At 35.6% G+C, this 24,263-nt stretch overlaps 2 protein-coding genes across 4 annotated transcripts; one reads left to right on the forward strand and one right to left on the reverse strand.

The window, feature by feature from the left end:
• The first annotated feature begins 394 nt into the window (after positions 1-394).
• On the forward strand, positions 395-9,101 carry LOC117321580. Of its 2 annotated transcripts, none has more exons than XM_033876041.1 (4): positions 395-620; positions 4,531-4,913; positions 5,153-5,318; positions 5,648-9,101. In XM_033876041.1, the coding sequence occupies exons 2-4, from the start codon at positions 4,575-4,577 to the stop codon at positions 7,261-7,263; spliced, it is 2,121 nt and encodes a 706-aa protein (XP_033731932.1). In that variant the 5' UTR covers positions 395-620; positions 4,531-4,574; the 3' UTR covers positions 7,264-9,101. The 2 variants fall into 2 exon arrangements, with proteins under 2 accessions (XP_033731932.1, XP_033731933.1); XM_033876042.1 differs by having other exon boundaries at positions 4,536-4,913.
• LOC117321582 (putative RNA polymerase II subunit B1 CTD phosphatase RPAP2) lies at positions 8,201-24,180 on the reverse strand. Of its 2 annotated transcripts, none has more exons than XM_033876043.1 (10): positions 24,067-24,180; positions 21,212-21,344; positions 20,035-20,133; positions 18,523-18,588; positions 17,145-17,272; positions 14,624-15,668; positions 13,980-14,077; positions 12,446-12,526; positions 11,880-11,948; positions 8,201-11,151 (listed from the first exon to the last, which is right to left on the reverse strand). In XM_033876043.1, exons 1-10 carry the CDS (start codon positions 24,126-24,128, stop codon positions 11,004-11,006), a joined length of 1,929 nt encoding a protein of 642 aa, XP_033731934.1. In that variant the 5' UTR covers positions 24,129-24,180; the 3' UTR covers positions 8,201-11,003. The 2 variants fall into 2 exon arrangements, with proteins under 2 accessions (XP_033731934.1, XP_033731935.1); XM_033876044.1 differs by lacking the exon at positions 24,067-24,180 and adding an exon at positions 23,324-23,451.
• Between the last annotated feature and the right edge of the window lie 83 nt (positions 24,181-24,263).

The following is a 24,263-nucleotide window of genomic DNA, read 5'->3' on the forward strand; positions in this document are numbered from 1 at the left end:
CCATACCTAAAATGAAGTCATACTTCAATGAAGTCAGGGTATTATCCTGACATATTGGTGCCTAATTGTGTATTAAATCCGAGCTCTGAATTACTAGATCCTCCTATATGTCGTACCCTTTGTTATAGATGAACCTAACACTAGTTTACACCATTGAGTCGCGTGTAGGTCAGTCTAGTCACCCCCCGATATCCGTTATCGACCCACCCAGGTATTGTTTCAGATTGATCCACAGTCTTATATTGGGACCAAAAAGCTCCCAAGCGGATATTAACCGGTGGTTTAACACGGCGGGCACAGGCCGACGTATGTTAAAAGGCATGCAGAGATACCGTCTTATGTTAACGTTCAAAAAAAGATTTAAGTAACTGGTCCAAAATTTGTATTTAAATATCAACAATAGAAAGAGATTGAGTCGATAATCCGCGTCAATACTGAGGTATTTCGGCCGTATAACAAATCAATATATATATGTTTATTTTAACTGCGTTTGAAACAAATATCATATCATAGGAAACGCTCATTACTGAGGGAAAATTAATCTAAGTTAATTAAGTATATTCCAGATGTAATGATGTTTCACAGGTGGAAGAGGATAATACATGTTGACGGAATAACTGGTGAGTTACCGATAACTAACTGCACTTAGCAACTGCATGCCTATTGTTGTATGTTTTATTATGTTGATTCTGTTGTTTCTAAAGGTTTGTATTTTGTTTTTGCCATGTTTTAGAATAAATAAATGAATTGATAAATGAACTATCAAAAGGGTAAACAAATATATAACTCGCGTCAGTAGAGCTGACTATTCACATAGCTTTTATTACTCACGTACTTAGTAGAAAATAGATTAAACAGATTCTGAGTAATTACCTAATACATTTACACTCTGTAAAACCCAAAAGGAATTTTAAACATTATATTTGTTATAAAGGTACTGCCACTCTTTTTCTACGATTTTATGTAGTGCCTTAGTGATGAATTGACGATAGTAATACCAGTGTTATGATCAAACATGGAGATAAAGGATTCGATATACAATGCACATATCTTATTTCAAGTATTTTACTTCTGTATGTGTGGTCTTGACGCTTTTCTAATTTGGAAGGGTAAATAGTTACTTAATTGAGACAGTCTGGGGTGTGTACCTAATTATGGAACATTGTAGATGAAGATTGTTTTAATGGAGGAACTTGGGTATGTAAAGTTACGCATTGAAGAATTTAGGTTTGAAAAATTATTTATTGAAGAGAGTTCGATTAAAAGAGTTCTTATTGGAAAACATTATACAGATAGAGTTATTTAGAGAAAGTCAGTTAGAATATATTTATTGAATAATGTTAGATTTGCAGAGTTACATAAACTTATTCGGGAATGTTCGGTTTGTAGTGACCTATTCACAAACGTTCTTGTAGGTAAAATAACTTATTCACGAATGCTAGGCTTGTATAGCTACTTATTCACGAATGTTCAGAAAGGTAAAGAAGCTTTTTTTTTTTTTTAAATATTAAGTTTATAGAATAACTTATTCGTTAATATCAGTCTTTAATAGTTACTTCTTGGTGAATGGTAGGATAGGCAATGTGTATTCGAGAATGTTAGACTTGTAGAGTAACTTATTCGTCAATGTTAACATAGGTAATGTGACTTATTCGGGAATGTTAGGATAGGTAAAGTAACTTATTCGAGAATTTAAGGATAGGTAAAATAACTTATTCGTTAATGTTAACATAGGTAATGTGACTTATTCGGGAATGTTAGGATAGGTAAAGTAACTTATTCGAGAATTTAAGGATATGTAAAATAACTTATTCGTCAATGTTAACAAAGGTAATGTGACTTATTCGAAAAGTTAGAATTGTAGAGTAACTTATTCGTTAATGTTAAGTGACTTTTTGGTGAAAGTTGGGTTTTGTTTAATTACTAATTTGAGAATGTAAGGTTTGGATAGTATCATTGTAGATAAATTCAGGCTTATAGAGAGCTAATTATACAGGAATATTGGATTTGTTCAGCAACGTATCCTGGAATATTAGGTTTGGAGAGTTACTTATTAAGGAATATTAGGTTTGGAGAGTCACTTATTAAGGAATATTAGGTTAGTAGAGTCACTTATTAAGGAATTTTAGGTTTGTAGAGTCACTTATTAAGGAATTTTAGGTTTGTAGAGTCACTTATTAAGGAATATTAGGTTAGTAGAGTCACTTATTAAGGAATATTAGGTTAGTAGAGTCACTTATTAAGGAATTTTAGGTTTGTAGAGTCACTTATTAAGGAATTTTAGGTTTGTAGAGTCACTTATTAAGGAATATTAGGTTAGTAGAGTCACTTATTAAGGAATTTTAGGTTAGTAGAGTCACTTATTAAGGAATTTTAGGTTTGGAGAGTCACTTCTTAAGGGATATTAGTTTTGTAGAGTCACTTATTAAGGAATATTAGGTTTGTAGAGTCACTTATTAAGGAATATTATGTTTGGAGAGTCACTTATTAAGGAGTATAAGGTTTGCATAGTCACTTATTAAGGAATATTAGGTTTGTAGAGTCACTTATTAAGGAATATTAGGTTTGGTGAGTCACTTATTAAGGAATATTAGGTTTGTATAGTCACTTAAGGAATTTTAGGTTTGTAGAGTCACTTATTAAGGAATATTAGGTTTGTAGAGTCACTTATTAAGGAATTTTAGGTTTGGAGAGTCACTTATTAAGGAGTATTAGGTTTTTAGAGTCACTTATTAAGGGATATTAGTTTTGTAGAGTCACTTAATGAGGAATATTAGGTTTGTAGAGTCACTTATTAAGGAATATTAGGTTGGGAGAGTCACTTATTAAGGAATATTAGGTTTGGAGAGTCACTTATTAAGGAATATTAGGTTTGGAGAGTCACTTATTAAGGAATATTAGGTTTGGAGAGTCACTTATTAAGGAATATTAGGTTTGGAGAGTCACTTATTAAGGAATATTAGGTTTGGAGAGATACTAGTTAAGGAAAATGAGGTTTTAGAGTCATTTTTAATTCTTTTTATTAGGTTTGGAGAGTCACTTATTAAAGAATATTAGGTTTGAAGAGTCACTTGTTCTGGAAAGTTACAGGAATAGTTATAGTCTCTATAAATCAATAAATCAGTACACAATAATTACCCCGTGTAATATATTATACATAAAATAATGAAATAAAAAGAAACCACATTTAAAATAGTCTACTGTATTCCATTAAAACAAAGACTGACATTATACATTGTACCGCCGATATGTCAATCATAAATGATCGGTGTGTATATTGGGTATATTACTGCTTGTAATACGAGTTATGATCGCTGTATCCGATCTGTCCTGTAGGACTGTGTATTGCACACGCCAGGTGATATACAGACGAAACACCTCCGTAAACATGTTACTAAACAGTGACTTGCAAAAACAAGTACTCCCAATAAAAACCGCCAATTTAAGAAAGTTTTATCGCTGATAACAGAACTGTAGAATCATGTACAAACACATAACAAAAATGCGCTAATAAGGTAGAAAAAATAATTCTGTTAAAAAGAATGCATTCATATACTTCAATGTTCAAAATGCCTATATAGATATGCTTAAGATTTATAGCACGTGCATAGGTTTCATTTATCATAGGAAAACGTGATATGATTAACTAAACGACCTGCCAAACAAAGTGACAATTAATTATCATGTCCCCGGCTCAACGCATTGATAAAATATGTGCATGAAGTAATTAGTCTTTGTTAATACTACATACGTATAATGTGTATCAATTCAAACAGTGCACTCGCACAATACACTTAATTAGTTTATTCACCAATTAATTACCTACCAAGGTCTTTTTATCTCGAGGTGTTATTTCCTGATAATTGGTGATATGTTAGAACACTAGACTTTAATATTTAGACATACCAACAAAGAGTGTCCTTCTAGAATGGGAACATCTTGTAGACGATTATACGGAATGTCACCACACTAGCGACGCCTTGGTAAACCTATTCGAGTCCATCTAAACGTTTCGTAACATTTAGTGGTACCTCGGACATCCGTGTCCGGTGAAAAAACGTGATATCACTTGTGGAGATATGCAAACTTACATAAAACCCCAAATATATGAAAAGAAAAGAAATCAAGTTGTTGCTTAGAAAAAGCCATACCATCCAGTCGCAACAAAGTTTTGGATTACAAAAGAAATATTGTTTGATCTAAAATTGGCTGAAAATATCTCTATCTTCATATGTAGCATGCAAATAAACCAGCCACACTTATTTATAGGCTTGTTTAAGTTTTCATATTTGGTGTGAAATGCATTGCTTAATTTGAAAACCTCAACGGATGACATTAGACATTAGTCTCTGGATTGAACATAATATATAAGTCTTTATATTGAATATAACAAATTAAATGTTAGTCTATATATTGAATATTACAAATTATTACTGAATATTGCTTATAATATATTATTCTCCATTTTGAAAATTACTAATTGCATATAAATAATCTTATCAAGCCACCTTAATATTTCGTTCTCGACAGCGTAGGATTGTGACATAACTGGGACGGAAGCAGTTTGAAGGATCATGCTGGAAGATGAGGATGATGATGTCATTATCGAGGAAGTGGAGGGCGCTGATGGTACGCCCACCCGACCCCTAACGCTTGGAGACTTCATCACCGGAGTTCTCAATGAAAAGATATCTATAGGGGAACTCGAGAGCCGGCGGGAAAACTCGTTTGGGATAGCCATGGGCCTCGCCGCCAGGGTTGTAAACACTGCCTACGGGATTCATCCTTTGTATCCTAAGTACATCTCAACACGAGGAGGCAAGCCCGAACTGGAAAATCTTCGAGCAATCGATGTCAACAAATTCCAATGCTTTATACCTATTAAGAGACCTGCAAAACCCGATACATTCACGGTGATTATGGCGATTTTGTTGTGACTTTCTATCAAACCTGTGTAACATGAAAATTTACAAAATGTAAAATATTTACAGAATCCCATTCATTGCCAACTAAATTGATGTTTTTTTTTCTACATGGCATAACAGGTATGACATTAAATCTCCTTCAATAACGTAACCTTCCCAATGACCATTTCGTACTCATTTGTGTATCATTTGGAAGTTAAAGATTTGATCTGGATCTTATTTTTCAGATGGTGTACAAAACTCCCAGTGAGTACCCTAACCATAGGATTCTTTTAAGTGTCAACGAGAGCCTGTTTTCTGTGGACAAAATGCAGATCTCCAAAGAGTGGGGTCATTGTGTGGACACAAACGGCTTTCTTAGACCGGATTTTATCCTTCACTGGTTCAATGACGGTATGTATTGCGTATCAATGTTTCAGTGGTATGTTTCTATGTGATCAGTCGCAGTTTTTGACATGAGAGGATCTGTATGATTATTAAGGATTTTACATTCTTGAAACAGCTAAGGACATATACAGTCAGTGCTGTTAGATATAGGGCCACTGACGGACGTTTTGTTCCGTCATCGAACTGAAACGTCGTGTCTCCAAACGGTGACACGACAACAATCGGGTCACATTATATTGTCAACGGCGACACAGTATTTTACAACCAACTCATTTCAATGCAAAATGTTTTAAGTGAAAATGGAGACGTCCTCTAATCTTGATTTCTGTCTGCAGGTCTCGCAGCAGCTGTAGACTTTCTAAGAGAAGCCCGACCCCATAAAGCCAAGAAACACCACACCATGGATATAACACATTCTGCTAAAAAAGACGGAACCTTCTTGGTCAACTTCTACACAAACCAGTCCATCCAACCACATCTCTTCTTCACCCTCAACATCGTCCCCTGTATTCAAATCGCAGAAGTCCCCAAACAAAGTCGTCTGCAAGTTCCTATAGCGAGCAGACGACCGTACTACGAATTCCACACAGACTTCAAAAAGCAAATCAAGGACACACTGACACAGGGAGAGAAAATGTTTTATCTTGAGGCCACCGTGATGCCATGGACGAACAGTTGTGGATATGATGGCAGTATTGTCTGCTCTTGGGGTCTCAACATAGGCTGTTTAGAGGACAGGGCTCTTCATTACATATGCCAGATGGCAACTGGGAAGTTTTTCAGAGACGTCATTATGTTGATTGAGAGAATCAAAGACACGCATGCAGTTTGCCTGCATACGCTTACGAATCGTATCATACAAAATGCCATTTTTTATCAGCACAAGAAAAGTATGGGGGTGGTGAAGTCGCGGTCACGTTGGTTCATTAAAGTGATGGAACGCATCTCGTCCCACATGAAGTCAGGGGTATTCCCGGCGTTCTTCCAGAGTAAATACAATTTGCTGTGCGATTTCAAGCCAGATGTTCTGTCCGGCACGGCTGCAGAATTGGACAACATGCTTGAAAGCTTGAACGATATCCCAGAGAATATATATGTATACACTGGTCTGGAAAGTGAATTGGAAGAAATCGACGAAACCAAACCGTACAGAGATGATCCACCTAAGGTAAAAACTGTAGAGGAACAAACACACGCGTCAAGAGGGGAGGTCGAGGAGGATTCGTTGTTTGATAGGACAATAACGACTATGATGAGTGAAACGACAGATCGTTCATACGATGACACGTTCTGTGATGAAAGCGACGATGAACCAATTTTCATCACCGGGCCAGTGAGATACGGGTATAAAAGGCACGAAATACGCCCAGAGTCGAAGATGTCGGGGCAAACGAACTCCCGTTCCTCATCAAAAATGTCGGGCAAAGTGTCGGCTAGTAAAGGATCTACGAATTCTAGCTCGTTATCCAGCAAGTTTGGACAGTCAGCAAGATCAGTGGATAAGGTTTCGGTAAACGGTTCAATCAAGTCAATCGATACTACTTCAAGAAATGGTTCCATCAGATCCTCTGATGTTGTGTCTGGGAAACTGTCCAACAAACCATTTTCGAGATTATCACGGAATAGTTCATTATTATCAATAGCTACTGTGAGTTCCGCATCTAACGTGTCTGTCAATGGATTGAACTGTTCAGTCGGTAAAGCTTCCGAAAATATCTCTAAAGGTTCAGTAGGGAAGGTTTCTGGGCCTGAATCGTTAAATACGACATCAAAAAGCGCTGGACACGTACACAGTTCTACCCCTTCACAATCCAAAACGTCGCTTCAGTCCTCAACTCATTCTTTAAACACGGTCCCAAGGCCGGCCGTAACTCTCCCGTCACTAAAAGGTCCCGGGGAGACCAAACAAGACATCGTATCCAGAAATCTGTCGCCAATTTCAAAGAAATAATGATCTACGAATTCTAGGTCGATTATGTGATTATGTGTTGATTAACTTAACTTGGATGTGAATGTGTTTTCAGTATTATCCGTGTTTGGTTCAGATAAGTTCGTCAATATGTCTAGTGTAGGATGTGGGATTAAAGTTTCAACTGCTAGAAGTAAGGAATGCCTGCAAGTTTTAAAAGTTTGTCATTTACTTGCGAGTATAAGTTATCTTCATATCGATTTCATCAAAGTCATTTAATATACATTAAGTTTTAGCGAGCGGTGGTAGTATCACAAAAGGTGACCATACACATCATGCAGAGGTCACTGTATCTTTGTGATAAATTTAACTTTTATTTTAATTGACAACTTCCTCTTAGAGAGGGTTCCTAACATCGATCACCAATAGTTAGACATTCAGCGAATATTTTGTATGCTGTTAGATTAAATGAGTAATATCAAAGGGCAATCTAAGCAAATATTGTCACCTGCATGTTCACACGGGATTTCTCTTATCCTAATGTATCCTTACTTCCTGAAACTGAAAACATAGTCATCACAATAGCTAGGTAAGAGTTTTGATTACTTACAAGGATTATGTATTAAGAGGTGACCATGGCTTCAACACCATTTTCTTCAACATTGCCATAAAAAGCTAGAGTCAGTAGGGAACTTTTTAGGGGCCTAATGAAATATTGGTCTATAATGTTGGTGCTTGATTTGATGGGGCCAAACCCACATAACATTTAATACACTGTGGACTTTGCAAATTTCATTCAAGCTTGAATTGTTCAAATTTTACATGAGAATGTAAGACTTAATTGAAGCAACACTGTAGTAAGTACTGTTGTTTTAAACAACCTTTTCTAGCAAGTCAAATTTTATTTTTTTAGTTTTTAAGGCGTGGCCAATACTAATGACAGTAATGAGCTGATGAGAAATGACAACAATATTTGGTGTAATGACTGAAATTTATTGATACTCAAACACTTTCAACAAAACATGTACAATTATATATGTGTATGTATCACATAGGTTTTGTACAATAATAACAATGTGAACAGTTTTTTTCAGATTTTTGCGGAGAACGCAAGACAGATTAACATTTCTGTTCAATAATTATTGTAACTTTCTCATACCAAATGGTAACTTTTACTTACACAAGTCATTTTGAATATCTTTCCAATATTCTATGTCTGAAAAATTATTAGGCATTAAAAATTGGAAGTTATTGATCAGAAGTGCTAAATATTACTAAGTTGTTGTTCACATACTGATGTGATACGATAGATACTTAACATATAACCACCATGATTTTAACATCCTATACCCATTTTAGGGTAAAAAATTAATTAATTGAAAACAATATCATCTATCGTCATTTACAAATAATATTCTCAAATTAATCAAAAAAATTATAATAATATATTCATAAATAAAAAATTACAATTTAACTTTTTTAAATTACACTGTTTTTTTTAAACAATAATATTTCAGAAGCTAACTTTAATACAGAGTAATGCCGGATTAAAAAAAAAAAGGAAAATTATTCCAACATTTTGACAGTATGAGCCTTTCATATGAATGTTTTAAATAACATGCTTATGATGCTTCATTAGTCTGTTAAGTATTTTATCAAATCAAAATGTTATATTAAAGCACTATTACACATTTCAACAAATGTACATGTTAGAAGTACATACATACAGAACTTAGTTTAACTTTGTGACATATACCCTGTAAAAGAGTACATAGTAGACATCTATATTGTGGAAGATATCCTAGTGTAGAATAATTCTCATCATCACTGTGACTAGATGGAATCTTTTTACAATTGATGGAAGTCAGGTCATATTTTTTTTTTTAAAGAATGGATGGTTGTTATCATTACCCCCCTTTTCAAAATATTTCCTACTGTGTAGCACTAGAACTAAGGCTCCATATGGAAATGGTATGACATTCCAAAAATAACATATACATATCTGAGCAATGATTTCGATATGCAAATATTTTGTACAAAACTGTTGCCCTTGAAAAGGAAATTAAAAATGTCTTTAGTTTTGACATTTAAGAAATTAAGAAATTATCCTGATATCCTGTTAGACAATTTTTATCAAAACAATACTTGAAAAATTTGACTGTTTCATCAAAACTGACTGGGATGAATTTTAATGAGATCCTGTGACATATATGATAAATCAGGTAGTGGTTGATGTCATAACTCATAGAATTAATATTCTTATTCATCAATCTTTAATATTAATCAACCTTTTAATTAAGCAAAATATGAATAATTATATCTTTTGTTTTAATTACACACTGTACCATACATGCATGCACCTGGATTCTACAAGTTGCGGAATACTTCCTCGATCCTTCAGGGATTTATCAGCATCAATATCTTATTCTATTTTTGTAACTTTAAATTTTATTACATTATCAAATTTTAAAATATCTGTATAATGAGGAGTTGATGCACCACAAAAAATGCCATGGAAATTATATACAGTAGATCTATCATGACAAATAGGTGTAATACCTATATCTGGTAATGTATATTATGGTGTAAATTAAAATCCACAGATTTCGATCCCATTTACTTCTACTTACATCCAACACATTTTTACGGACAAAATATTTTTATTTTGAATTTGATTTTTGCTAAAAAGCAACTTCTTGGTTTGTCATTGAAAATACTTGTACCTGTAATATATTTTAGTAAGTCTAGTCTCATATTCAAATTAGAAACTGGTGTCAAATTAAAATAGGGGTTTCTGCTGTCACATAAACATTTCAATACCCTAGTATCTGAACAAAATGGCTGTATTCCTAGACACAATGTCACATATAGATTTTGAAAGACCTTGATGACAGAAACTTCTCCTGAAGGACATTTCTGATGATTAAAAAAATTGTATATATGCTTGAAAATAGACTTATCAAAGACTTTGCGATCATTTTATCTTTGTACATGTATATATTCATTGTATCAACATTTAGGGGATGTTGGACAAGTTAGTCTTTTAGAAATACTTTAAAATCCTATAACCAAATTCAGATCTCGAAATTCAGATACTATTCCCTCAAGTTTAGTGGAATTTGTTTAACTTTTTACAGAAAGTACAATTAGCCAAGTACTTCTGTAGCACACTGTTGTTAGTGAAGGAAGAGTTAAATGAACTAAGATATGTAAGTTTATAGTGTTTTGTCAGCTGTTGCACCTGTATGTCCGGAATATGTAAAACGATTGTACCTGTTTATCAATGTTGTCAATAAATAATTTGACATATTATACAACATAGTTTTTTTTCTCTCATAAATACACTTAACTATCAAACTATTGAAATTTATTATTTACTTATTTCATTAATTTGCTATTGAAACCTATTTGAAACACTAACTCTAATAGAATTCCCCCTTCACAGTGGCAACAGCCTTGTACCATGATTTCCTTTATGAATTACTGGGTAATGTTTCCCTGGGGGATGAGGGATGGGGTAGGGGTGGTGTGGATGGTGCAGGGGAGAAATCCTGATCTTTAATTAAACCTAGGCGAATAAAATATTGAGGAAAACACAAAGTCCAAAACACTTATCTATACCTCAGTCCCAGGGATAGATTCCTTTTCACTATGAAGTGATGACTTGATAATCAGGATCCTGTTGGGAAGATAGAGATGTTCCAGCACAATGGGACACTCCAGTCTGACAGGTATGGAAATCTTCTGTAGAGCATCAAAAGCTAAATGCTCCGGACTAATAGTTATGGTAATGCTGTTAGGATGATTTGTGAAATATGCTGGTCAACTGTTGTGGGAGACTCGCCAAGGTGGTGGAGTAGAATATCAAAGTAACGTACAGCACTCTCCTCCTTAAAGGAATCTGCTATATGATGATGTCTTCTTGCTAAACTGGAAAAAAAAATGTATTCAGAGCAAGATCAGTATTATTCACTGAAAGTTTAGTACAAAAGCATAATAAATCTTTGTAAAAGTCTAAATTGCAATCCAAATATAAACCTGAACAGTCAGTACATGAGGCTCTTTTGAGGCTGAATTTAAGTTACTTGAGTGAAAGGCAAGTGTAAATTATCTTGTTTTATGATGCTACCAATTCAGTTCAATAATACCACTGTATTTTAACTTTGGGGCAAGTTATTTTGAACATTAATTTGATGACCAGAAATGCTGAAATTTTACTCCTTGCCCTGCCTTAAAATCAGCTACCCAGTATATCTGAGTGGTGAATCCTATAAAGTCAGATTACTTAATAGTGGTGATATTTCAAACTAAATTTGATTAGTAGTCATGATACAAATGGAAATATGTGCATCTGTTTCAGACATTGGATACATAACTTTTACATCATTGTAAATGGCAGAATGCACTGACTTTGGTCTGGTTTATTTTGTTTAACGTCCTACTAACAACCAGGGTCATTTAAGGACGTGCGAAGCTTTGGAGGCAGAGGAAAGCTGGAGTGCCCGGCCCATGGTCAGTACCAGGCAACTGCCCCACATGGGTTTCAAACTTGCAACTTGGAGGTTGAGGGCTAGTGATAAAGTGTCGTGACACCTTAACCTCTCGGCCACCACGACCCCTTAAAGATGCACTGACAAATGGACATTGGATTTACTTACATTTTGATGAGGATGAGACAGACCAAAGTCCACTCAGCTGGTCTAAACAAGATGTTCTGATTACTGAGGCTGCAAAACCAAAACAAAGTCAATTATCAGTGATGCTTCATGAGTTTTGATAGAAATATTCATGTACCCTATATATTGATTACAGATTGTCTGACGAAAATATCTTAAACTGGAATTTTGTTTTTATATATATACTTGGTGTTGAAGTAGTGTTTGGCCCTCAAATTATTAAGAATTTTTTTCTGAGACTGGTATCAATAAATCATAACAGTAACAAAGGAGTATGTTACTCCACAGATCAATTTAGCAGTTTAAATTTACAGAGAGATATAACATTGAAACAGTCGATCCTAGAAGCATTGCGAAATTTACAAATGGATTGGCTAATTTGTTATTTAAGTAGTTGCTAATTTGTTATTTAATTGGTGGCTAATTGTTATTTAAGTAGTTGCTAATTTGTTATTTAATTGGTGGCTAATTGTTATTTAAGTGGATGGCAATGTACTGACCAGTGTTATACTTAAACACCTGCCACCATTAGATGTGGAGTACTTTACCTGAATGTTAACACCAGTTGCCTTACTTCTGAAAACACCTCCTGCATCGACAGCTTCAATGGAACCAGAAGTTCAGGCATTCTGTTACAGAAGATTTAAAACTAGAGAATGTGTATACACCATAATTATATGCCCCACCCTGACGAAATGTGGATGTCCTCAACCTGATGGAATGTGTGTATCCTCAACCTGGTGGAATGTGTATGTCCCCAATCTGATGGAATGTATACACTGTATCCCCACCCTGATGGAATGTGTACGTCCCCAATCTGATGGAATGTGTATGTCCCCACCCTGATGGAATGTGTGTATCCTCACTCTGGTGGAATGTGTACGTCCCCACCCTGATGGAATATGTGTACGTCCTCACCCTGGTGGAATGTGTATGTCCCCAACCTGATGGAATGTGTATGTCCTCACCCTAGTGGAATGTGTACGTCCCCACCCTGATGGAATGTGTATGTCCCCACCCTGATGGAATGTGTACGTTCCCAACCTGGTGGAATGTGTATATCCCAACCCTGATGGAATGTGTATGTCCCCACCCTGATGGAATGTGTATATCCCCACCCTGATGGAATGTGTATGTCCCCACCCTGGTGGAATGTGTATATCCCCACCCTGATGGAATGTGTATGTCCCCACCCTGATGGAATGTGTATGTCCCCAACCTGATGGAATGTGTATATCCCCACCCTGATGGAATGTGTGTATCCTCACCCTGATGGAATATGTATATCCCTACCCTGATGGTGAGGTGTATATCCCCACCCTGATGGAATGTGTATATCCCAACCCTGATGGAATGTGTACGTCCCCACCCTGATGGAATGTGTATGTCCCCACCCTGATGGAATATGTATATCCCCACCCTGATGGAATGTGTATACACTGTATCCCCACCCTGATGGAATGTGTATATCCCCACCCTGATGGAATGTGTATGTCCCCACCCTGAAGGAATGTGTATACACTGTATCCCCACCCTGATGGAATGTGTATATCCCCAACCTTATGTAATGTGTATGTCCAAACCTTGATGGAATGTGCATATCCCCACCCTGATGGAATGTGTATATCCCCACCCTGATGGAATGTGTATATCCCCACCCTGATGGAATGTGTATATCCCCACCCTGATGGAATGTGTATACACTGTATCCCCACCCTGATGGAATGTGTATATCCCCACCCTGATGGAATGTGTATATACCCACCCTGATGGAATGTGCATATCCCCACCCTGATGGAATGTGTATATCCCCACCCTGATGGAATGTGTATATCCCCACCCTGATGGAATGTGTATATACCCACCCTGATGGAATGTGTATATCCCCACCCTGATGGAATGTGTATACACTGTATCCCCACCCTGATGGAATGTGTATGTCCCCACCCTGATGGAATGTGTATACACTGTATCCCCACCCTGATGGAACATGTACAGGCATGCTCCTATCACAGGTAATAGTTGAGGAGTTTAACTTCAGCCTGTAGATTTATGAGACAAGATAACAGTTAAATTACTCACGAGTGATTTAGTTTTTCCATAACAATTTTCTTTCTGATCAACATCTGATCATGACTGTCCACTGTAGGAAGGTGGACTTCTGACTGTTTCTCTGCTGCCTGGTGTAAAACAAATATAGGTACCTAAAATTCATTCTTATATTTCAATGAATTGCATCCACACTTAAATTGAGAATTCATACTTATATTTCAATGAACTGCATCCACACTTAAATTGAGAATATACTCCTCCTTCAGACTTAATCTAAGAGGAACATACATATGAAATTTGAAAAGATCTAAGCGATGAGAAATGGTGATAACAAACTTCAATTGTCAAAATCAATTAATTTTTCTGATCAGTTTCAAAATAACCATGTATAATGAGGGACCAAAGGACACCTAAACATGACAAGAGGCCCATGGGCCTTAAGGGTAACCTGAGATTTGGGGACCAAATAATTCACAAGTTTGGTTGACCTTTAACCATAGAAGCTTCCTTTCATTGAATTTGGTTTAGCGGTTTTGAAAAAGAAGAAGTTGGAAAATGTAAATTGTTTACAGACGCACGACAACAGACAAAAGGCGATTAGATAGAATAGGTCACTTGAGACTTCGTCAGATCTGTGTTGTTTACCAGGTGCAGGGCCCTAAGTTTTTACCTACCACTTCATTGATCATTCCTGTCACATTTGTCTTGCCCTGTAGGTACTGTGCCACCCTTTGACCAAACTCTTCTGTTTCCTCTTTCAGTATGCTGTAATTAGGAACTGGTTTCTCTGGAAACGATGAATCCTCAATCCTTGATTCTCCTACAAGGTCATCAAGGTCATTTTCCCTGGCATCAATTCGCTGACAAAGTTTAGTATATTTTAACTGAAATTCTGTCTCGTCAATTCCGTCATGTGGAGTATCTGATTCCTGTGGTGATATAAGCTCAATAGTTTCCTTGGTAACCCACTGTTTCAATGTTTGACACAGAATCTTTATCACAGACTTGGAAAGTGCCTTAGGGGTTTTATCAGGAGGTTTTAATCTTGGTGCTTGTAAATGTGGAGTGGAATGAGATATCTGTGTGTGACTTTCTGATGGTTTGTTTAGGACAGGACTTGTTCTAATGTCACCCTGTAATTCTGAATCCTGACAATCATCCGAATCTGAAGCAGAATTCACATTAACGTTTCCTGACTCAGAACAAGGAGTTTTATAGGACTCTTTTGTAGGATTTTTATTTCCATGGTGATCAGCTCCTGATGCAGAATCTTCATCATCATCTGAATCTTTTGAGAGTTTCATTGGCTGGATATCTGCCATTTTACCAAGTAAATGTTTTCGTTTACTCAACAAAAGCTCAAGATATTTCATCTTTGATTCTGTTGTCATAGCATCACCAGACTCTTTTTTTACTTGGGAATCATCATTATTGTTAATTTTGGAGGAGTCGTCTTTGTTTCCAACTTTTTTTTCATCAATTGCCACAGAAATGTTTTCCTGGTGAGTACTGGGTACACTTGAATTTTTGTTTTTGTTGGAAGAAAGAGTGTTATCACTTATCCTCAGGGACTGTAGATTTATTTGATCTGGATCATTGGGACTCTTGTTTGCAGGTTTATCTTTACTTTTTGTCTCGTATTTCTCCAGCCTTTCCAGTGACTGTACTTCTTTTCTTATCTCTGGTGTGACTGAAATTACTTCATCTCCTTCCAACCCACTGGAAATATGAAGCAGAGTGAACAAGACATTAAGATAATTTCTCAAAAACAATGATTAACCTGAGGCTAGAGATGGCCTAATTTCTTTCATGCATACATCTAAAACAAGCATATGCTTAATCTGCTATGAAAATTATAAACTGATTCAATATTAAGGAGCATCCGTTGGTTGATTAAGCCATATACATTGTAGCATGCATGCTGTCGCTACAAAACATCTGCTCATCAACAATGCAAGGGAGATAATCACTCCAGATTTTATCATGAGTCGATTCACCATTTGTGAAACAATTTAATGAAAAACTTATGCCAATTTGTGAAATTTCATCTTGACTCCTCATTATCAATGTATTCTCAAATCTTAACGTATGTTTGGTGAAATTTTATAACTACTTGGTGGCTGAAATTTAACCTTTACCATTTTAAGTTGTCTAATGCAAGAATTTTTACATTACTCAATTTCAGGTCTGGATAAGATAACATTATCACCTAGAGATGAAATAATTTATCAAAATATTGGCAAATAAAAATTGTTTACAGACAATCAACAATAGTCATCTCCTGCTGTAACAATGAAATGCACAATGCAGAGGTGTAAAAATCTAAAAATAAACAGATATAAAATAGCATATTGAGTCATCAATATTGTTGATGATGGCTCCTGTGCATATGGTGTCAATGTTGAAAATGGAATTCATTTTTTCTTTCAATGTCTACTTTATTTGAATATTCGACATCACATCATAACAGTTTATAACCTTCTAGGATATGTTAATCTACATGTTTTATTACATGGTGCCACTGACTTGCCTACTGATATAATAGAATCATTCTTATTAACTCTAGTTCTTATCTATAAAAAAGTAAACACTTTCAAATTTATAAATAATAATGTCTATACATTCATTTATTTACATGTATATGAAAGTTCTGTCAATTGAGAATACATCATGAATAGATGGTAGTGAGTAAGAATGTGTTTTCTTTGATTATATATAATACCAAAACTTCTATAATTTTCCTACTGCATAATACTTGAGCTATATCCATATGCTCATAAAACTGGAAATCTACAGGGAAGGACTAATATAGGCTGAGCCTGTTGTCCAATCCCTTTTGCCAATACTAAATATTGATAATTTTCTATGTAAGAATACTTTGTTTTATATTTGTTGTGTTGACAATAAAGTATTTTGAAATTGAAATCAATGTTTTTGATAGTTTTAAAGTGTCACGTTAGTGCTAATTTGTCTTGCACTTACTACAGAGATCCCAGTGGCAGGAGTTTAATGTTTATTTTTAGACAAGTGTCGCCCCTTGATATAAGACTTACCTCGTGGCTCCCAGTGACAGGAGTTTAATGTTTATTTTTAGACAAGTGTCGCCCCTTGATATAAGACTTACCTCGTGGCTCCCAGTGACAGGAGTTTAATGTTTATTTTTAGACAAGTGTCGCCCCTTGATATAAGACTTACCTCGTGGCTCCCAGTGACAGGAGTTTAAATCCTTTGTTAGGCATATGTTCCCGGGTCCAGAGAGGAGCGGTCAACAGTTGTCGCCTGAAGTACTGAGATGCTGTGAAGCACTGGTTACTGCAAAAATTCTGAGAAACCACAAAACAGATGTACATAGTGATACATGTATGTTACTTATCTTATGTTTTACTCAAACTTTAAACATTCGAAACATTTTATCTTATTCTCTAGCATGATTTTTTTAATACAAATACTTGTTCATTTCATTGTTCTGTTATAAAAAAATTGAAAGACTACAATACTGGTAATGAATATTGAAAGACTGCAATACTGGTAATGAATATTGAAAGACTGCCATACTGGTAATGAACATTAAAAGACTGCAATACTGGTAATGAATATTGAAAGACTGCAATACTGGTAATGAATATTGAAAGACTGCAATACTGGTAATGAATATTGAAAGACTGCAATACTGGTAATGAACATTGAAAGACTGCAATACTGGTAATGAATATTGAAAGACTGCAATACTGGTAATGAATATTGAAAGACTGCAATACTGGTAATGAATATTGAAAGACTGCAATACTGGTAATGAATATTGAAAGACTGCAATACTGGTAATGAATATTGAAAGACTGCCATACTGGTAATGAACATTGAAAGACTGCAATACTGGTAATGAATATTGAAAGACTGCAATACTGGTAATGAATATTGAAAGACTACAATATTGGTAATGAACACTGAGTTTATACCTTAAATAAACTTTGAATGAAACTTATTTAAAAGCATAGTTTGATAAATATACCCTTTCTATTTATCTAAGGATCGAGGGAGTTAAGAAATAGGTTTATTTGGAATAAAAACCGAAATGCATTCGGATAAACCAGGAAGTGGTTTGTGCACTTCACTTTTCAGTCTAATCAGCAGACTGATTTATTAGTTCTTTCAATCTTAATAGCTTACCAGTAATTTTAAAACTTGAAAGGAACAATTTACAATTTGATTACGACAAAAATCATGCTGTGTTTTTCATGTGCCATTCACTATTAAGAAGCTCATTTCAAACATGTTTCCAATAATTAATTATGCTGTTCGATATTAAACAGCAAACAACATGTGGCAATATCAGGTCACAATATCTGTGTAAGATATTGTCCGAAAAGTTTTTTTACAAAAAAAATGAGTTGTTTGTGTATGACATTATCAAAACATGATTCAATTTTTTTGTCAAACACTTAACAGAATAAATAATAAACCAATTAAAAAATTGTGTTACAACCAAAACTAAATATTACATGGTAGGGTTGAATTGAAGATATAACAACTACAAAATGTAAGTGATTAATATAAGAATGAGGTGGCTCAATACCTTCCTGGCTGTAATGTCGTACACTTTGTTACTCCTGGTAGAAATATGGTACTTTTGCTTTGGAATCTGCAAACATAAGAAACCTCAAATATTTATTTATTTTTTTGACATACCAGCTACATGTATACATCAATTTGTTTCACATCAGGGATTGATTTAATTATTCTATTTGAAAACTACAAGTAGAATCACACACAATTCGAAAATCATTAATTCTTTTTCTACCAAATGACAAGAAATGATTATAAATACAATTTGTGCACAGGATACAATTTAAAAATTATATCTTCTGAGTATATATATATCATATTTGTACCTATACACAACAGGTATACATATATATAGAAGGTTGGACTAACCCTGGTACACCACTCCTGTAGACAAACCTAACCCTGGTACACCACTCCTGTAGACAAACCTAACCCTGGTACACCACTCCTGTAGACAAACCTAACCCTGGTACACCACTCCTGTAGACAAACCTAACCCTGGTACACCACTCCTGTAGACAAACGTTACCCTGGTACACCACTCCTGTAGACAAACCTTACCCTGGTACACCACTCCTGTAGACAAACGTTACCCTGGTACACCACTCCTGTAGACAAACGTTACCCTGGTACACCACTCCTGTAGACAAACCTAACCCTGGTACACCACTCCTGTAAACAAACCTGGTACACCACTCCTGTAGACAAACCTAACCCTGGTACATCACTCCTGTAGACAAACATTACCCTGGTACACCACTCCTGTAGACAAACCTAACCCTGGTACACCACTCCTGTAGACAAACCTAACCCTGGTACACCACTCCTGTAGACAAACCTAACCCTGGTACACCACTCCTGTAGACAAACTTAACCCTGGTACACCACTCCTGTAGACAACCTAACCCTGGTACACCACTCTGTAGACAAACCTAACCCTGGTACACCACTCCTGTAGACAAACCTAACCCTGGTACACCACTCCTGTAGAAACCTAACCTGGTACACCACTCCTGTAGACAAACCTAACCCTGGTACACTACTCCTGTAGACAAACCTAACCCTGGTACACCACTCCTGTAGACAAACCTAACCCTGGTACACCACTCCTGTAGACAAACCTAACCCTGGTACACCACTCCTGTAGACAAACCTAACCCTGGTACACCACTCTGTAGACAAACCTAACCCTGGTACACCACTCCTGTAGACAAACCTAACCCTGGTACACCACTCCTGTAGACAAACCTAACCCTGGTACACCACTCCTGTAGACAAACCTAACCCTGGTACACCACTCCTGTAGACAAACCTAACCCTGGTACACCACTCTGTAGACAAACCTAACCCTGGTACACCACTCCTGTAGACAAACCTAACCCTGGTACACCACTCCTGTAGACAAACCTAACCCTGGTACACCACTCCTGTAGACAAACCTAACCCTGGGACACCACTCCTGTAGACAAACTTTACCCTGATACACCACTCCTGTAGACACATAGTCCTAAATCATACTTACTTGTCCTAATGGGTTTTGACAGATGGGATAGCCACACAGTTTAGCTATCGCTCGCTCCTCTATTATATCATCGTAGTGATTCGGACATATATGGAGAGCCTGGAATTAGGAGATGATTACACATGTACATAGTCTTCAATGCATATTAAGTATTATTATAGAGTGTATAACTCCATATGGATAGTTTAATATAAAGTTTCAGTAAGTTATGGACTTGGGGGGAATAACACTACTGCTGGGTGTATAGTTTGAGGTATAATCCATCCATTTATCAAGACACAAGTACTTACAGTTACATAAGTTTAGTAGATAGGCCTATTGTAATTAGTTAGAAAACATCTTAAGTGGTGTACAGATGGTATGAATAAATAGCCTAATAAAAGGTTAACCTGGTAAAAAGAAACAGTGTAGATTGAAGTGATGTGATGGCAGTGTGTGTATACCCATATAGTAGTCAAAACTATATACACTGATAGTTGAAGCAGGAATATGTAGGAAAATAATATGTGAAAGAACAGGGAAAATCACATTCCTGCTTAGCGCCCCTTTGGCCTTTGGAACCGTAAATAAATAATTCCAAGCAAGCACTTGTGGTAATGAAAACATACATGAAAGTAGAGTTTGATTGGCCAACCGTAACTTGAGTTATAACAACGAAACAATTTTTTTAAATGTTATTAACAGATTTTTTATTAATAGTAATAGATTTTCTATCTATTGTAACAGTGACCTTGACCTTTGACCTTTTGACCAGTAAAAACAATGCAATGCAAGCATTTGAAGTAAAGAAAAACTGCACGAAAATAGAGTTTGATGGCCAAAAAGAAATTGAGTTATCACAAGAAAACAAATTTATATTTTCAGTAACACAGACCTTGACCTTCAACCTTCGAACCTGAAAAGCACCTGCAAGCAGGCATTTTCGGTAAGGAAGATCTGCATGAAGTTTGAGTTTCTCTGCCCAAAAGAACTTGAATTATCACAAGGAAACAAATTTTCTATTTTAGTAACAATGACCTGACCTGAATGTAGGGCAAGATTATTCATTTGAACAAACTTGGAAGCCCTTCAAACCAGCATGCTACAGACCCACTTGCATTTTTGGCCAGTGAGCTTAAAGTTGAATTGAAAACAAGGCACATATTTTGAACCTATAATAGGATAACATGACACTTACATCTTGCAGCAGAGAAGTTTCAGCAACAGGGCCATCTAACATTTTTTCAACAATGTGAAAAGCTCTTTTCTCACATTCTTGTCGTCTTCGGAGATCATGCTCCACTTTCTTTCTCCGTTCTGCTTCAATATCACTGTTAAAACATAAAAAATGACACTTTTTTTTAAAAAAGAAGCATGGCCAAAATTTGAAATGCAATAAACCCAAATCATGAATTATGGAAGATTGGATTATAGAGCAGATGTTAAGCCTTACTATAGTAGCTTGGTATATATGTCAGTCAGAGATATCACAAACACATTGGCCACATGTAAATCGATCTCTATAATAATTATAAGGTGACCATGACAGTACCCACATCAGATCACCAAACAAGCATTTTAATTTGTTCATTTGTTGAAAATCTAGAAGATGATATACATGTAGCTATAGATCAATTGAGGGATTACTTATATCAAAAAAAGAATATCGAAAGGTGTAAATTATCACCTGAAGTACATGTGACTATTTTTAGAATACTCAGAAATCATCAATTAGCACTTTCGGTTTTTTTCAAATGATGGTACTCAAAATGGATCACAGACTGAATTTTTCAATATTGTACATTTCAAATGATCTTTGGAATTTGTATTTAGTAGTAGTGTTGGGAATCGGTTGAAATTCTCTGATCAATCATCACTTGTGTGTAACCAATCGATGATTGATTAAAATCAATTAATTTCCAAATGTATTTTTTGTATTCATGTCTCAATATTTTGTGAAATGCTTTCAACAACAATTTCAGTAACTAATAAACTGTTATACCTACAGCTACATGTATACCATCTTCCTGTGTGTTTATTGAATTATTACACAGAAAAAATGAACCAAAATTGTCAAGTTTTAAAAAAATTGATTCAACACAGAAAAAACAACAAAAGGATTGTTCATTGGAGTATTAAGCTAACTGGAAATTTTGGCAGTCTATTATATATACTTTGAAAACGAAAGTAGAACTGTGACTTACCATTGAAGGAATATGACTTTCTGTACATTTTACAAATAGTTTTCGTCATATCTAAAGTATCTCTACTTAAAGGACCTTCTGCTTCTAGTTTTCATTAAAAACCAAAATGTTTTCATACAATAGACCCTGCCCGTTTACCGGGAAGATCGTATACGTTAACGTTGCTTCCATGGCTAGTGGCTTATGATCTTACAAACAAAATCTTAGTCATCGGTACGTTTACATTCCTCCTTGTATTACAACACTGTACCACTTATTGCGACGCATGATTTTGTATGATACAAGCATAACCGTTTCCCGTAATCGACTGTGTTGTAGACACTGTCAAGCTTAATTTGCGTATTCTTATCTGCAACCTGGCTAATATATTTTCATAAAACATGATGTAGGGCACATCCGATAAAACTCGATTACAGATTTCTTACTTGATTAATTGATCAAATGTCTCAAACAAGTGATCGACCTCAATTAATCGGAACATCATGATCACTAGTATTTAGAAAAGAATTTTTATCATCAAGATTTTTTTCTTTCGGTTGAAAATAAACACAATCATTGTCGTACACAAATCATTAATTAACAACGTTAACAATATAACAGAAGTCAAGACTTTAAAATATTTATTCTGGTGTCAATAAACTTTGTTTGTATATGCAAACCCTAGAGTTTATTTAAAATTGCTTGGTATTGGATTTAACAACACAAAACTTTGGTTTGGTTTAATTTGGTTTGTTTTGTTTAACGTCCTATTAACAGCCAGGGTCATTTAAGGACGAGCCAGGTTATGGAGGTGGAGGAAAGGAGTTAAGCTGGAGTACTGATCCAATTTGGGTTCTTTAATAGATATATACAATTTGTATATCACTATAAGAGCTCTAAATGGCTGGACGCTCTAACCATTTGAGCCACCTGGCCTATAACATTTAGCCCAGTCTAATTCTGCTACATTCGTCCATCCTTCAACAAAGTCTTCGACAATGAAGACACACATGAGACCCTATATCACCTCCATAGGTATTTATAGTTGGGCTCCAAATTAAATGTAACAGGAGAGGAAAAATACAACAACCAGACTGGGACTCAAAACTCCAGACGAAGGCTCTAACCTTTGAGCTACCTGGTCATCGGCATTCAGCCCAGTGCAGTTCCTCTTCATCTGTACTAAACTGACTTGACATTGTCTTGGATAAAAAATATAGTCTTTTATGTTACAAATGCATTATACAACTTTGTGTTTCTATTTCAAATTATCCTGCATTTTAGCAATGTATTTATCGCTCAAAGTGGTACTGTTACTCAAATGCAGGACTATTACTCATATGCGGGGTTGTGCCTTGCAGGGCCCAGCTGTTCAAATGGTGATCATTAGCGTAATCACTTAATAAATGAAAGTCTAATTTCTCTTTTACCACAAAACCTGGGTGCGTGCTTTAATTATAGGCAGGTAGGAACTTCAGGAAGACTGATTAAAGTGATATAGTCTCATAAAACTTTATCAAGTTAGGCCTAGTTTTATCAGAAATCATTTTATCATGATTTAAAAACTGTTATAAACTGTGATTAGCTGAACCACCTTTGGGACATCTAAGCCCTTATGTTATCATGATTACAGCACAGGTACTTAGGGTAAGAAATTACATTTGTATATATATACTATATAGCCTCGTATTACTATATAAAATATAGAGCTCTATTTTATATAGTAATACGAGGCTATATAGTATATATATACAAATGTAATTTCTTACCCCAAGTACCTATGGATTACAGGTAACAGGTAGGCAGTTAGTTACCATCACAGTAGAATTGTTTGATTCACACGTAAAACTTTTGAGTTTTAGAGACATACCTTCGTTCTTTGGAACCGCCACTAAGCTTCGACTTAGTTTCCTCCGCACGGAATATAGACATTTCGACAATGTTGGCAATGTCAGCGAAATATCACGTTTTGTAGGGCGCCGCCATCTTTTTTGTAGTCTCTAAACCAAATTAATTGTTTACAAATACATCAATATTCTGATTAACAAGTTGTCTTGATTACGCTTA

Source organism: Pecten maximus, chromosome 2 (assembly GCF_902652985.1).
Source record: "Pecten maximus chromosome 2, xPecMax1.1, whole genome shotgun sequence".
Lineage (NCBI taxonomy): Eukaryota > Metazoa > Mollusca > Bivalvia > Pectinida > Pectinidae > Pecten > Pecten maximus.